The 16,265-nt window shown below is 41.1% G+C and overlaps 1 protein-coding gene across 1 annotated transcript; it reads right to left on the bottom strand.

Annotated features, from left to right (window-relative positions):
• Positions 1–834: 834 nt before the first annotated feature.
• On the bottom strand, positions 835–6,533 carry FAM162B (family with sequence similarity 162 member B). Its single transcript, XM_084775454.1, has 4 exons — positions 6,121–6,533; positions 5,896–6,004; positions 3,067–3,175; positions 835–1,113 (listed from the first exon to the last, which is right to left on the bottom strand). The coding sequence occupies exons 1-4, from the start codon at positions 6,275–6,277 to the stop codon at positions 1,015–1,017; spliced, it is 474 nt and encodes a 157-aa protein (XP_084631580.1). The 5' UTR covers positions 6,278–6,533; the 3' UTR covers positions 835–1,014.
• Between the last annotated feature and the right edge of the window lie 9,732 nt (positions 6,534–16,265).

Genomic DNA, 16,265 nt, shown 5'->3' on the forward strand with positions numbered 1-16,265 from the left:
GATCTCACCTTGTAGTCCAGGGTAGCCTTGACCCCATGGCAATATTACTGCAATTGCCAGCGTGCTTGGAATTCATGCATGAGCTACTGCTGATGGGAAAAGGTCGGCAATAAAGGAAAAAATGTAGCTGTATAATTTGTGCATGAATGTCACAATGCAGTGGTAAGAGTCCACACATCAACTGCATGCTATTATGATTCCATCTGTATGAAGTTCAAAACCAGGAAAAACCAATCAACAACAAAACTTAGGACACTTGGTTCCCATTGGAGTGTATGGAGTTGTGAGAGCAGAGTTCTGAAGTTGTGTTGGTTGTTTACTTTGGGCAGTGAGCATATCACTGCTGTGATCGGTGGGGCTGGGATCTGGAAACCCAACTGTAGCAGCAGGGGAATGAAGAAAGGACAGACACAGTGGAGAGAAGCTGGAGTTGGGGGCGGTGTGCACAGTGAGGGAATGGCACCCACTCACAGCCTGTTCATTACAGCGCGGAGGGAGTGATTAGCTAGTTTCCTTGGGAGGTGTCTGAAGGCAGAGCGTCTCACAGGCTGCAAACAGCCAGGAGGAGGAAGCTGCAATTGCCAGTGTTTGTATACACTGGTCAGTCCTCTGTAAACACTGGCACTTGGATCAGAGGAAGAAGGTTTTGCCAACTCCAGCCTGGCCCATATGGGAAACAGCTTTGCAAATATCCCATGGCCTAAGGCCCTGGATCTTTGTCATGCCCATGTCAACAATACATTCACTCAGGACTTCACTCACTCAGGGTTTCCTTCTCTGTTTGCTGTGTAAAACAACAACAACAACAACAACAAAACATACACAAGACATATGTACTCTTGTTCACTATTTTTTAATGGTGCTTTAGTAAATAAACGTTTGCTAAAGAATATAAAAGATCTTAATGTTTTTGTTATCAAATTGAAACTATAGCAAATATTTTCTCAGTCTTCCTATTGCTGTTAATAGTAACGGCATGTGAGTGGGTATGTTGTCATCATTTAGCCTAAAGCGTCACTTCCCCTTAGCCTGTGCAGCCAATGCGGCTTCTTCACGCCACTTAGCTTTCTTTGCCAGATTCCAGCTTGTTAAGGATTCATGCCGTTCCACAGCCTAAAACAAAGCACAACACAGCATGACTTTTTAGAAGAACTTACATCTGTGTGTGTGTGTGTGTGTGTGTGTGTGTGTGCCCCTTTGTAAAGTGAAAAGGAGAAAAAAAATACCATAAGCAACTCTCACAGATAGAATCCAAGAAAAATGGTTCTGTGATACTGTGGAAATCACCTAAGATGCTAGACTTCTAGACAGCTGGATAGTTATCAGGAATCTGCTGCCACCCCTCTTGGTTCAAATAGACCCATGTGTTGAATAGAGCATATCAGAAGTATTTCCAAACACTGAAGTCCAGAAGGGAGATCCTCCTGTATGAGAAATGAATGCAACTCAAGGGTTGCGTTGGCAGGGGACAGGAGAGAGATGCTAGGATGGAAGGGAATGGTTTTAGCCAGAGGGCGTTTGGTGAAACTAGCCTCAGCAGCTGTGGTCTGGGGGCTTCCCCACACAGAGAGTGAGTGCAGGATTGCGGTCTTGGCTGTGCAGCTGAACTAGAAATGAGAAACGGAAGGAGTCAGGAAAGATATGAAGTAAGTCCCTTCACCAACCTGAAAAACTGGCAAGAAGGGGACCAGTTGTGTGGTAAAAACCAAACAAACCCCCCCAAAAACTCTCTAGTGTTCATCTTGTAGAATAAAATATAGTTCCCATTGAAAGAGTTCTAGAACCCAAAGAATAGTCAGTTTGGCGAGCGATTATCTAGAATAGGCTAAAACCCAGATGGTATGGGTTTCCACGTTCACCTATGAATACTGAGCTCAGTGAACACTGTTCTGAAGTTTGCCACCTGAGGAGGACGTTCTGAGGGGTAGGTTAGTCACAAGCTCTCAAGGTGACATTGCTAAGCATAATGACAGCTGGCCCCTGCCTGAGCTTAGGGGACTTAGACATTTAAAAACCTGGAATGGAATAAAGAAAGAATTGAGGGTGCCATGTCATTTCCTATAATGGTGTAGCTACTGGGCTAGGTGGGAATAGGGTTCAGAGGAAAATGAAAGGGGATACCCAGATAGTAAAGTGGGTAAATATAATCACACTGTATACACACATCAAACCTAAACAACAACCAAAACCTCTCCAAGTAGCAAAGCCCGCTGACTATCTGCCACCCCAAAAAAGAAAGAATTCTTAATCATGATTGCCTAAGTATGCTCAGACGGGAGGCTGATGGAATCAGGCTCCCCACAGGAGAAGGCTGCACTATCAGTTGCCGCTGGTCAGAATGGAGACAACCCAGCTCTCATGAGTCCGGTCACATGTGACAAAATGAAGTGTGTCTAGAGAGACAGCCCAGCCCCTAGGTGGAGGATCTTAAAGCATATGCAGTATTATTGGAGCTGCTCATGATTTAAAAAAAAATGTGGTCCAGAGAGAGTCGGGGGCGGGCGTGGGGAGGCGGTGCTCGGCAGTTTAGAAGCAGAGTACAGAACGCAGTGGTCAGCTCCCCACTTCTCCGTGTAAGTATTAAGCAGAAGGCTTACATGGAAGATGCAAGAGCAGCTCGTACTCCCCCGGCACAGCCATATCCAGTCTGCATGCACACTTCTGCCTCCTAAGTCTGCGGAACTGCTCCTTACGCTGTTTTAATATAGAGACTGAGCTAGTCTGGCTTCCTTTCACCCAACAGAGTTCTTATGCCGATTTCAAGACGTTCTCTGTTATTTTACAAGTGAGAGACAGAGGAAGAAAAACTTGCCATATAATTCTTGGATCCAAGTTTTCATGACTAGATTTGTGTCTACTATATATGTATGTGGGTGGGGCCAGGATCCACAATCACTGAACTCAGAACAAGGTCCATGGTGTTTCTTAAAACAAGTTCTGTTTCTTTCTAGACCCCTGTAGGGTTAGGCACCGGATGCTGGGCCTCACAAAAGCTAAGCGAGTGGGCTGCTCCTGTACGCGGTGCCCTGCCCACCACCACCTCTGGGTATCTAAGGAGTCACTCACCCTTTTGGCAGACACAATCACAGCAAAGCAGGCAATGATGGTCAGTCCCATCATTATATAACAAGTTTTCACTCGCGCTTTGTTTCTTGCAGCAGCTATCATTTCAGGCCTAAACCAAGACGTGCATTTTGTTAATTATTCGTTCTTCATATTGGCTTATGTTAAAGCAGTGCAGCTTTCTGACGAGCACGATATATAGTGATTTATTGCTTCACTACCCGAAGTAGTTACCCAAATGCAAACCATAGCTGTCAAAGACTACCAAATGCTAGCCCATTTGTCTTAGGAATTTCAAATGAGCACACATTTGTTCAAATTTCAATCTTAGCCACTATGAAACTAGCGTAATATATTTGGTTTCTAACTGATCAATATAGAACTACTAGCAATATGTTGGACTGTGTTTTCTTATTTGTTAGCTTGGATAAAAAAAAATGCAGCCATTTGGAACAGCATATTTTAAAACCCATTTCCCACACTTTGTTTCAAGAGCTTCTCAGTTTCTTCTTGCTCTTTCTTATCTTATTCACCAAAGAGTCTAGTTACAGGCAAGTTTAGTGCAAAGCCTTAAGTTTTAGCAGTACTCCTTATAAATTATTACAATGGGAATCAAGCTTTAGATGCTTTTATATTCAAACAAAATTTTACTAAGTTGCAGTGATAATTGTATCAATTTATCAATATGCATAAGGTTCTTGACTCTTGAAAATATCCAGTGTTATTCTAATTTAAACTGTATAAAGCTTATATAATATAGTTATAATGCAGTAATCTTTTAAAAAAATTCTCTTAAATAGGAAAACTTTAACTCACTATTTGAAAAAAGTCACAAAATTAGAATAGCATGTTTTCATTATATTTTAGGCAGAATTAAATTTAAAATGTGAGTTGCAAACAGGTTCAATCAGTGTCCAGGAAAATGTTATTAGATTTTATTAGTTGCTAGCTTTTTTTTTTCCCATATGAAACCTAAGAGATCTGATCATTTTGGCCTCATCTGGTTGTGGTTTTGCATACAAAATCAGTTTAACAATTAAAAACAAAATAAAAAGCACAGTTGTTATGAATAGAATCAGTGTGCAGTGCAAAAGTTGTAGGTCTCCTGTCAATTCTTTGTCCATTAAAATCTACAGAAGAAAGCTCCTTACATTGAAAGCTTAACATCTTAATGGGCATGTTGCTCTACATAGCAAACCTTTAAAAAATTATAGAAAGTAATAAAATGAAAATACACAAATACCACAAGCCAAAATTATAATGCTTTCTATAAATGTCCTATTCATTGTTAAATGCTCTTATATATATTATTTCTGTTGATTGTGATCCTGAGGAAATTAAATTATGTCTATGAAATGGATCTTTTCCCACATTCATCTGTGTTGATACAATATAAAAATAGATAGGTTCTCTTGGAAATTAATTTGCAACATTGCAGAGTCTTTACATTTTTAATTCATTATAATGCTAGATATAAAAATCCAAGCCATCTATCTGAAGGTGGAATTTTATTTATTGTGTTTATATCCTTTCTACATTTTTATTTTTCTCTATATTATTATTTATTATTGACATTATTATTATTATGATGATGATGATGGTGAGACAGGGTTTCTGTTTGTAGCCTTGTCTGTCCTGGAACTCACTCTGTAGACCAGGTTGACTTCTAACTCACAGAGATCCACCTGCCTCTGCTTTCTGAGTGCTGGGATTAAAGGCATTAGTCACTACTATCTGGCTTAAAATATTAAATTTTAACAAGCAGAACTTAGGTCATAAATTTTTCTGAAACTGATTCGTGTTTTCAGCAGATTTGAGTCTACAAATGTCAAGGAGAGTAAATTTTGCTTATAATAATTAGAAAATATCTCTAAGTTGAATAACCATGGAAAGATTTCAAAACTTCATATTGTATTCGTTAACTGTTGCTCGAAGAGCAAGGACGTGCTTCAAAATGAATTACGGGGTATGCATTTTGTCCAACACATGTTTTCCCTTTTGTATGATGAGACCAATCATCCCGAAGCTGCCTAGCTTCCCAGGGCCAGGAAACCTGGTACTCAGGCGCTTTCTCCAGTAAGCCCAAAAGTCACATCCGGGAGGCTTTCCTTATATGGAGCAGTAAGTAGATACCCGCTGACAAGCCCCTCTCTGTCTCCTGTCACTCCAACCTCCACCACCCAGATTTTAGTATGGCTTAAGTATTTGAGTTACTTTGTCATTGCCATAACAAAGAACCTCGACAAAGGCAGTTTAAGAGGTGGTTGCGTTGGCCCCCCATCTGTCGTGGGGGTGTAGCGTGGGTACACTGAGGGTAAGGCACAGTGTTGGTGAAGGAGAAGGTCTTATGTGTCCAGGGGAAGTCATGGGTGATGAATGTTTGTGCTTCGCTTTTTCATTCAGTGCAGGAAACTCCGTCACCACCAATTTACAGTGGGTCTCCTGCCGCACTTAATCTAGTAATACCTCACAGGCATGTCTCTTTGGAAATTCTGTATCCCGTCAGGTTCATATTAATCATGCTAGTCCTCCGCGGCGCAGCCTGCTCAGAGCTCTCCAGGAACCCCATATCTGCAAGGCTGGAACGTGTCCAATAAACTGGGTTTTCAATTCAACTTCTGCTCTCTCTAAATTCCAGATACCCACTATTTAGTCAAGCACCTTGACCCTTACCCACTTTAGCGGAGTGTTGTAAACTCCCTAAGTTAGTGTTAGTTAGAACTGCGCCACGGCTGCTGGCCTGAAACAACACTGTTTGGACCACCGTTGTCCCTCACAGGCTGGGAGTCTTCCCATGGGTGAACCCCAGGCCAGGACCCCCTTCACACTTACGGTACTAGAGGTGGGATCTCCTCTATAGATTTGAAATACCCGGTCCACAGCAGGATTTTCTTGTCGAATTGCGAAGGTTTGTACTGGGTGGGGATCCTGTGAACTTTCTCTGCAGGAATACGACAGGTAGAGCAAAAATGCATTACATCCGCAAGCCTGGACCCTCCGGAGCCCCTGGGTCGCCCTCTCGCAGCCTCCTCACTCCCAGCCCTGCCCTACCCTGACCTAGGGGCTCAGAGCCTCTGGCATTCTGGCCGCTGGAGCTACAGGGACGACCCGCAGCCCTAGGACCCCATCGCGGCCAGCGCGAGATGGTTTGAGGCGCGCGTCGAATGGGGAACCCCAAGCCCAGCCTCAGGAAGCTGCCACGGATCCAGGGCATCTTGTACACTCGCTGGAGCCCACAGACAAGCGCCAGGGAGCTCGCAGGCTCCCGCCCTGCCCCGGATGCTCAATCGAAGCTGTGCACTGTCTGCTCCCTGTCCCCGCCCCAGCGTCGACACAGGACGATTCTCCCAGGGAGCACCCTGGGTCCCAGTGAAGATTTCGAGGCGCAGAGCCACCGATCCTTGAGAGAGCTCATGAGACTCATTTTAAAACATTGCTCGGTATTGAGTAGATAAAGGGTTTTCATCAGGATTGCCTCTTTGGTCCCACTGGAGAATAATCTAAACCTTTTTTTACAGACTTTCAAATGCGGGAAAAGTCAAATCATTAGCAAGCAAGGGCAGGAACTCTAAACAAACTAGATTCCCCCGTGGAGACGCTCTGTAAAACCAGTCCTGCTATACTATTTTGCTCTGCAATTTATCGTCTTTCTAGGCAAAAAGACCTTATTTCTTACAACTTTCCTCTCCCCTCCCCCTCCTTTTCATTTCTTAGTGCAAAACTCCATTGGGGGTGGGGAGCAGTTGTGGAGGACAGAGGTTAACTAGGTTTTGAATAATGAATGAGTGAATTCAAATCTTCAAAAGTAGAGGAGACTTTGTGCTGGTTAGAGTTACTTGGGAAGAAGGAACCTCACTTTTGTTGTAGATAAAACTGATTGATTGATGACTGCTGTGGGAGGGTCTAGCCCTCTGTGGGCGGTACCACCCCTGGACAGGGTGGTGTAAGAGGCAAGCTGTGGAGAGCAAGCAAGCTGGTAGCAGCATTCCTCTGTAGTATGTTTCAGTTTCTGTCCTCAGATCGCTGCCTTGGCTTCCCTTGGTGATAGCTTGGTACCTGTGGGCTTAAGGAACCCCTTCTTCTCCAAGCTGCTTCCGGTCATAGTGTTAATCACAACAGAGAAGCAAACTAGAATAGACTTCCTCCAGGCTAGCTTTAGAAAAAGATGAAAAACTTCGCAATCTGTGCCCCTTACTATTTTGTATCTTCTGTGCTGGTTTGTGTTGCCTAGCACATCGTAGCCTACAAATAAATATTTATGGAGCCAAACTGAATGAATCCCTACTTGAGAAAGTACTTTGCCACAGGTATGTGATTGATTGTCTCTTTGTTATGTTATTTGACAATTCTTCCATCAGTCAAATGCTTTTCTTTAAAAAAAAAAATTGTTTTTCACACCATCTGGGGAAGCATCCATAAAGATAAAATGAACTACGTCTGAGAAGGAGTTCATTGTTAATAGCCCTGCATGAAGTACTGAGCTAGATAAATGCGTTCATTTTCCAGTGAACCAGAATGAACTAGATTTTCTTGGCGTGAACCAGATGCTATATGCATACACTCAAGCTCTCCTAGTGTTACAGACCAACAGGGGACAGAGCAAGGAAATGAGGGCTCAAGTCACGAAAGAAAGAACAATTTGCATCCTATTCTCTATGTTGGACAAGATTAAGCTATGCCTTTGGGGGCAGAACTCTACAAAAGTTACTTACAGCTGCATAAAAAATGTTTTCCTTTGCTCTATAATTAGAATTTTTTTAAAAAGTTGAATCATTTTAATAGAATAAAAATGAGTGTATACTTTCTTCTCAGTCAAGAGAGCATATTTATTCGTCAAATAAATGTTTATTGAGTGGTTTGTATTGGGTGCCACTGTGGGCGCTGATATGATCGTTCATAGCCAATCAAAGCCTTCCCAGAGGATACTCATATACCAGCCTCCATTAACCCGTTCTGTCTTTGTATCATTTTTCCACTGAAAATTCATGCCACTTATTTGAAAAGAGCATTTCAGGACTGTGCCTTCAAGACTTGTTTCCTATTAATATAGCTTACATTCTTCCATGATTACTTCCTAAAGCATAGCGTTGTGTCCAGGAATAGATTTGGTATGGGAGAGTGATATTCTCTCTCTCTCTCTCTCTCTCTCTCTCTCTCTCTCTCTCTCTCTCTCTCTCCTCTCTCTCTCCTTTCTTATTCAAAACTGCATGGTCTGTCTTACTTTAAGTCAAGAGATGCAAAGACTGAGCTATGTTTGGGGTTGCCCTGGGGAATCTGCCAATCTTTCTGGGATCATGTTCCCTTAGCAGGAAGTGCTCATCTCCCAAGGGAAGTGTTAGGAGGACCTTAAGTAACTTGTTTTCTGGGAAAAGTACAAAATGATGTTTTCTCTGTAGGCTTATCTCATAGTGGTCTCCAGTGTTGTGGTAAACATACCAACTGCATAATTCTTGTGAGGCCTGCATACCTACCATCCAACATGACAACACTTAGAATGCCAGCTACAGAAAAGGCAACAACAAAATGAGGGAACCTCTTTTTTTTTTTTTTTTTAAATCAGGGACTATTTTGAAGTTATTCTGATATTTAGAGCTTTAAGAAAGAAGGAGGAGGGGGAAGGGGGGAGGGGGGAGGAAGAAGAGGAGGGGGAGGGGAGGAAGAGGAAAGATCTCAAGGGGACAGCAGAAATGTATTGGAGGTTCTGCGATGACTTCCTAAGTGTATATTTATATACAAAAACAAGGAAAAGAAATAAGCAAGGGGGGAACCAAGAAACACACACACACACATACACATACAAATGAAAATAAAACAATGAAGCAAAAAACCCTAATAAGCCGAAAATGGCAAAATAATAATAATAATAATAATAATAATAATAATAATAATAATAATAATAATAATAAAAGAAAGCAAAGTGAAACAAAAAAAAAAAGCCCATAAAAACACCAGTAAGTTTGTTTTGTGTTGTCTGATGACTCCTGGGCCTGGGGCCAGACCTGAAATGTGGTTGATAGTCCCATTGGAGAAAAATGATTTTCACTTTACCAGCAGGTGTCAATTGCAGACAGCTTATTGGTTAGGGACCAGATCCCGCCTCTACTTCCCTTCTCAGTGCTGTGACCTCATCTGGCTTGAACCTGCGCAAGTCTTTCGTGGGCTGTCACGGTGTCTTCGAGTTCGTATGTGCACTAGTCCAGTTGTGTTTGGGGGCCACTGTTTATTTGGAATCTTCCACCTCCTCCAGCTCTTACAACCTTTCTCTCTCCTCTTCTGCATAGCTCCCTGACTCCTGCAGGAAAGGGTTTGATGAAAACATTCCATTTAGGATGGAGGGCTTCCAGGTCTCCCACTCTTATTCATCGCTCGGTTGTCAGTCTCTGTGTTGATTCCCATCAAGAGGAAACTTCTCTGTGTGGACTGAGTGAGGCACTGATCTGTGAGTATAGCAATATGGCATGAGTGTCATTGGATTGCTATGCTCCTTTGGCAGGATGACGGCAGTAGGCTCCCCCAGGCCTGTGATCTATCTAGCTACCATAGATTTCAGCTACCATAGCGGTGTCATGTATGGGTTCCATCTCAAGGAAGAGGCCTTAAATCCAATCAAAAGCTGGTTGCTTACTTTCCGTAACATCTGGGCCACTATTGCATCTATATATCCTGCAGGCAGATTGTCGCTGTAGGACACAGCTGTGTATAGCTGTGCATTTCACAGCAGGTAAAAGCTATAATTCTATAAAAATGTAGAAACACTTGAAACAATCCCTATTTGCAAGAGCAGTCAGCCAACCTATTTTTCCCTTCATGCATTCCCCGGTTCCCCTGGTCAATGCTTAAGATTCTTAACTGTGCTGGGACTTGAGCTTGACACCAAGCTTCAGGGGGTAATTTCAGATCCATGGTCCCTCAGATGGCCTTGGTTAAACACAGAATAAACACAATGTTATAAAAATGGGAGAAGGACTTGTAGGGAGAAGATAGTGGGGGCGGGGCGTGGAAGGAGAGTAATCAGAACATCTTATATACGTGTTTGAAACTGTCAAAGGACAAATTTAATAATAAAGACCTAAAAGCAAGCCTGAAATAGAGAACATAAAACCACAAATATTAAGTAAGCAACACAGCCGTCTTTGTCTTAAATGTTACTTTTTATTAATTAGTGGTGCTTTGTTTTATAAAGTTTTGTTTTCTTTCCTTCAGCCCAATAAAAATTCTAAGACATGTTTATTTGCTTAGCAAGAATGCAGGTAAAACAGCATGCTTCATACGGCTCCGTCCTGCAAGTCAGTTGTGTCTTTTCCTTCTGCGTTCATCACTGAGTAATTCCGGAAGAGTGGGATTTGTATCAGGGAGGAGGTAAACGCTTCCTGTGCTCAGCTCCCTCCGCTCACCTGTAAAGCGTGTTTCGGCCTGATGTCATATAAGCCTATTTCTCAGTGATCCCTTCCTGGGCAAAGACTGGGGTTGACTTTTCCTAGAATATTCTTCAAGTTTCTAGAAGACAAGAGGCCACGACCACAGCCACCACAGGAAGTCACGTTTAGATGATGTACACGTTTACAACAGAAACTGTTGTGGGAATTCCCCAACATTCTGAGTTGAATTTCGTTGTTGTTTGCACAAGGGGTGAATATTAAAAAAATTTGTAATGAATTAACAAATGGTATAAAATATTTAATGAAGATTTTGTGCGTGCACAGTATATTTACATTTGGAGGAAAAGACAATTCATGTAATAATTTTACCCTAAGGACACAAAGTAAAAGACAAGAAATTTTTATCTTGGTTAGCATTAAAACTATATTCTTTAAAAACAAAACAAAACAAAACAAACCCAAAAAACAAACTCTTAAACTCTTTGCTTCTAAACATATACTTACATATTATCACTTCTAATTATTTATAAAAGTAAATGAATAAAAATATTTTATGTCTATGCTTTTATGCATTAGTATTGAGTTATACTGAAACATAAATATTAGCACTTATCATGAAATTAATTTAAAAGTATTTCTGGGTGTGTTTGTGAGGGGTGGTGTCTCAGTTTGTTATACCAAAAAGTAAAACTACAATTTCCCACTAGGTGGCAGCAATAGCCTCAAATTGTTTTACGAACTGGCGCTTAAGGAACTTCCTGGGCACCGTAGTGGATGAATGATGCCTTTCTATCCTCAAGTAATTTACAGTCGGTCTGTACTCTGAAGCTTGTGCACACACTCTCCTCTCTCCTCTTCTTTTCTTAGTGACAATTTCTGAGCATAGACTTGTCTCGTGTCAGAGGAAAAGGTGGGATTTCTTTCTTTTGCCCAAGCGTAAAGCACACGGAGTCAGATCATAAATTTAAGGTCACCACCCTGCCCACCACGGGACAAGCTTGAAAGCATTCTGGGGACCGCTTTCCTCTTGAGCACGTGTGTGTTCTGACTTGTTTTTTCATGACTTTTCTCAGCTCTAGAAACTGAAGTGGGCTTTTACAGCATAACCTTTCCTTGTTTTTAAGGAAAGGCCCTTGTTTAAAACAGGGCCTCTCTGTGCGGTCCTGGTGTGAACTCATACTCCTCTGCCTCAGCTCTCCACTGCCAAGAATATAGACAGATGCTACTATATTGTACACTAACTATACATAACTAATATATTATAGTAATATGACATGTGACACTATATTAATATCTAAGGCATGATTAAATTAATATATTGACATACAATTACATATAATAGAACGTCACATGTCACTATTATATTTACAATTTTATATTTTACCATATCTCTAGTGTGAATAGCTAAGTTGTTTTAAAACCTACCTGTTCTAACTACTTAACTGGATGCTCTGGTTAGGCTTGAGTCCTGCTATTTTGTTTAATTTGATGTTTAGATAGTTATATTTTTCAATAACTATTTCTTGAACTTAATTTCAAGCATCCACTAAAACAATCTAAGGGGCGGGACAGAAGTTTTACTCAGTCGAAACTAATTTTATATATTGTGCAGTAGAAAAAAGATGTTTGAACATCCTTCATACTTTGATTTCTATGATTGTGTGTGTGTGTGTGTGTGTGTGTGTGTGCATATTCATGTATGTACGATACATGGATGTCAGGTATGTGTGTTCATGTATGGATATGCATATGGGGATCAGAGAGCAACTTTGAGTGTCCTTGCATTGGCACTGTTGTCCCTTTCTTTCTTTCTTTCTTTCTTTCTTTCTTTCTTTCTTTCTTTCTTTCTTTCTTCTTTCTTTTGAGACATGGTCTCTTACTGGCCTGGAAATGACCCATTAGGGCAGGCTAGGTTGCCTGGCCAGTGAGCTTGCTGGGTCTGACTACCCCGTCCGCTTGAGCAGCACTGGGCTTACAAGTGTTTGCCATCAAACCTGGCTTCCTTTCCAGACAGGTTCCGGGCTGAAACTCGGGTCTGCATGCGCGTAAGACAGGCACCTTTAAAGTTTTGTTCTCATTTCCTCTAACATTTCTATGTCAAGCATTTGACAGTGTTCATTTGGTATGTGAGTTTTAAATCTATTTCTTTCTTTGTCTTCTTTCTTCTAGGCCTCTGCCCCTCCCCCTCCCTTTAAGGTTTTTGCTACGTAGTAGCCCAGGTTGGCCTTGTCCACAGGATCCCCCTTGTTCTGTTCCCTGAAAATGGAAGTTACAAGTGTGACACTTCACTAAACTAGATTCCTTAACTGTGTTCTAAATCTTTGTCCTTGGCTCCCAGAGATGTGTCGCTGTCACCAAAGCTTCTCATTGCGGCAGATGACGACAGAAAGCAGGACTGGGCCCCACCACGTACATCTATGACGCAGTGGCCATACCCGAGGCCGGGAACCGCAGAAGACCCAGAGAAGACCCGCAGAAGAAGAGGACTGGGCAACCTGTTGCGAGACGTGTCTCTTCGAAATGACAGGGAAACTTAACCCATGATGCCTTGTTAACATAGCCGCCTACATAAGACTTGAGCAATGACCAGGGACACGGTAACACAGGAAGGGGAACTCTCACGAGGCCCCGCTTTGGGCAAAGAATTGCTGAGGACCAAGGACTAAGGACTGGTGAGCAAAAGAGAAATAGTCTTCCTCAGGGAGATGCTTCCTAATTGGTTATTCTATACCAAGTAGTCTCCCTGGAATCATATACATATGAGCAACAGTAATAAACTCAGCTGCTTGTGTTTACAGATTTATGCGTTAATTTATGTATTTAACCATAGTAAAGAAGAAGAGATCTTGAATTTGAGAGGAATTAAGGGGCATTATGGAAGGAACAGAGGGGAAGAGAGAGAGGGAGAAATGATGGACTTACATTTTAATATTTAAAAATTAGGAAAAACAACTAAATTTCAGACATGAGTTATCATGACTAGGTTGAAGTTTGTATTAAAATCCACTTCTCTTTGTTGCATTATATTTGTCACCTTATATTTATTAACAGATATTAATATCCTGAGATTTATGTGACCCTGATTAATCATACACTTAAACACTCTGAAAAAGATTTTATTTTGGTTTTATGAACTCTGCTTTATCTGTGCTCACTGTGGCATTGGCATCACATTTGCTGATCTCTGCTGTGTTACCTGCAAGGACGGATTGTTCCTGACACATCCCCAGCGTTCATCATTATTATTTTAAAATGTTCCACAGTGTTTGTTTTATTGGTTCTATAATTACTTAAGCATTTCTTTGATTTTCATTGGAATTGCACTAAATACATGGACAGGTTAAAAATAGGATTTATAAGCTTTTTTTTTTTCTTTTCCTTTTTGGAGATAGGGTTTCTCTGTGTAGCCCTGGCTGTCCTGGATTTGCTTTGTAGACCAGGCTGGCCTCAAACTCAGTAATCCACCTGCTTCTGCCTCCAGAGTGCTGAGATTAAATGTGTGTGCCACCATTCCCAGCTTTATTAACATTTATATTCTGAAACAAAATGTACTTATTGTAATAAAAATGAAAAGAATAATAAAACATAGCAAATAAATGAGAGTTCAAGGACATCCTGGTCTACAAAGTGAATACCAGGGCAGCCAGGGCTAAAAGCTACACAGAGAAATCTTGTCTCAAAGTTTAAAAAAATTTACAAAGCAATATTTATTGGATTATGTTTTATAATCTGTCTGTCTGTCTGTCTCTCTCTCTCTGTCTATGTATCTACCCTTTATCAATTATGGAAGAATTAGTCTATTCAGCAACTTACTCTTTTTTTCACATAAGGCATGGCAGAGCCTTCAAATCCCTATTGATGTAAATTTACTCCAGCATTAAAAAGTTTTCATTGACAAAGTGTACCATAATCTATTTAAATATATATAAATATAAATATAAATACATAATATATATTATTTTTTGGTTTTTCAAGACAGGGTTTCTTTGTGTAGCCTTGGCTGTCCTAGAGTCACTTTGTAGACCAGGCTGGCCTCGAACTCACAGCAATCCACCTGCCTCTGCCTCCTGAGTGCTGGGATTAAAGGCGTGTACCACCATGGCCCGGCGTAATTATAGATATTAAAATTCATCAATTTTCAAGGCTTTCTATTATCTGAGGATTATTGTAAAGAACACTTTGTAAATACATATTTGTATAGGAAAAAAGCCTGTTTTTAGAAATTAAAAATTGTAACAGTGGGATTTTTAAATCAGAGGCTGCCTCCAGGTAGGCTTAGTAAATAGAATTGTTCTAACGTGTCCTTTCATTTATATCGTATGCTAATTCCTTCTGGGCTCTCATATTGGTGATGCTGAGCACACGCGTCTTCTTGCTTGTGTGTGAGCTCACTGCAATGCACTCTTTTCTCCTTGTCATGGCTTGTTTTGTCTTACTGGAGAAACAGGTTTGGGATGGGAGCTGAGCCTTTCCGCTGTCTGTAAGATGATTTCTTCTCTCTGCCTCTTCTTCCTCTTCAAGTTTGAACCGCGTAGGGCAAGGGCATGAGGCAAATGTTCATGTAAAATTCCAGAAATCTTTTTGCTCAATTGCATTGTGTGGGAACTACTATTCTGGTAGCAGGTCACGCGTGTGAATTCATTTCAACTTGTGGGAGCATTAGCAGGGTACTCAACACTGCTGTGTTCCTCAACTTCCTCCTTAGAGTTACACCGCAAGATTGTTGTGAAAACAAACACTATAGCGGTGTGACAGCAATAATATTTTGACTAGTGATGTGCAGCTTTCAAAGTACTTTAATGCTCACTATCTTTTAAAAAATTAGATCTATTTTTATTTTATGTACATGAGTGTTTTGCCTTTATGTATTTATGTGTACCATGTGTGTATCTGGTGTCCATGGGGACTGGAAGAGGAGGTCAGATTTTCTGAAACTGGAGTGAAGGAGTAATGGTGAGCCACCGTGCTGGGGATGCTGTTACTGACCCTGGCCTTCTGCAAAACTGAGTGCTCTTAACCATGCAGCCATCTCTCCAGCCCTTTATAATAAGCTCACATGATAGGGCAGATACATTTTTTCCCTTAGTTTAAAAAACGGCATGTATGTATCTCTCTGTATGTGCATGCCATAGTATGCATAAGTGTGGCTGTCAGAGGGCAACTTAAAAGGAGACACTTCTCTCCTTCCATCACATGGGTGTCAGGGAATCGAACTCAGGTCGCCAGGCTTGGCTGCAAGCTCCTTTAACAGTGAAGCCATCTCATCTACCCCTAGACAAGAAGTTCTCTTATCAGTCTTCCTTCCTTCCTCTCTATTTTTTTTTTAAACTAACAGCGCCGTTGAGATTTGGTATAAAAATCAAGAAGAATTTCTTTGAGACATTAGAATATTTACTTAAATATAATGCCAAGGGGCAAAAAATAATTATAAATGTTTTTCTGGCGAGGTACTCCTGGGGACACATTTTTCCTTCTGATGGTTCCAGAATACTTACTGAATCCTTCTCCTTCCCCTTTCTCACCAAAATTCTTTATATCTTATTTTAGAGAACAATTTAGCCACAAGGGAATTGAAGACTCTGTTTGACTTCTCAGTGTGTATCTTATATAAATTGTTAATTTATAGCAATTCAGCTGACCCAGGCCTGCTGGTAAGAGGATAGAGTTTTCTTCCTTCTTGCCCCAGCTCTTTATTCTGAACACAGAATTGGGACCTTACAAAAACCCGCTCTCGGTCGTTCAGACACTAGCTTAATCATATGGCCTGCAAGTAAAGCTCATTGTATTTTATAGGAAAATAAGAAGAGAATGTTCCAGGGTCTC

Source organism: Acomys minous (assembly GCF_964271855.1).
Source record: "Acomys minous genome assembly, chromosome: 3".
NCBI lineage: Eukaryota > Metazoa > Chordata > Mammalia > Rodentia > Muridae > Acomys > Acomys minous.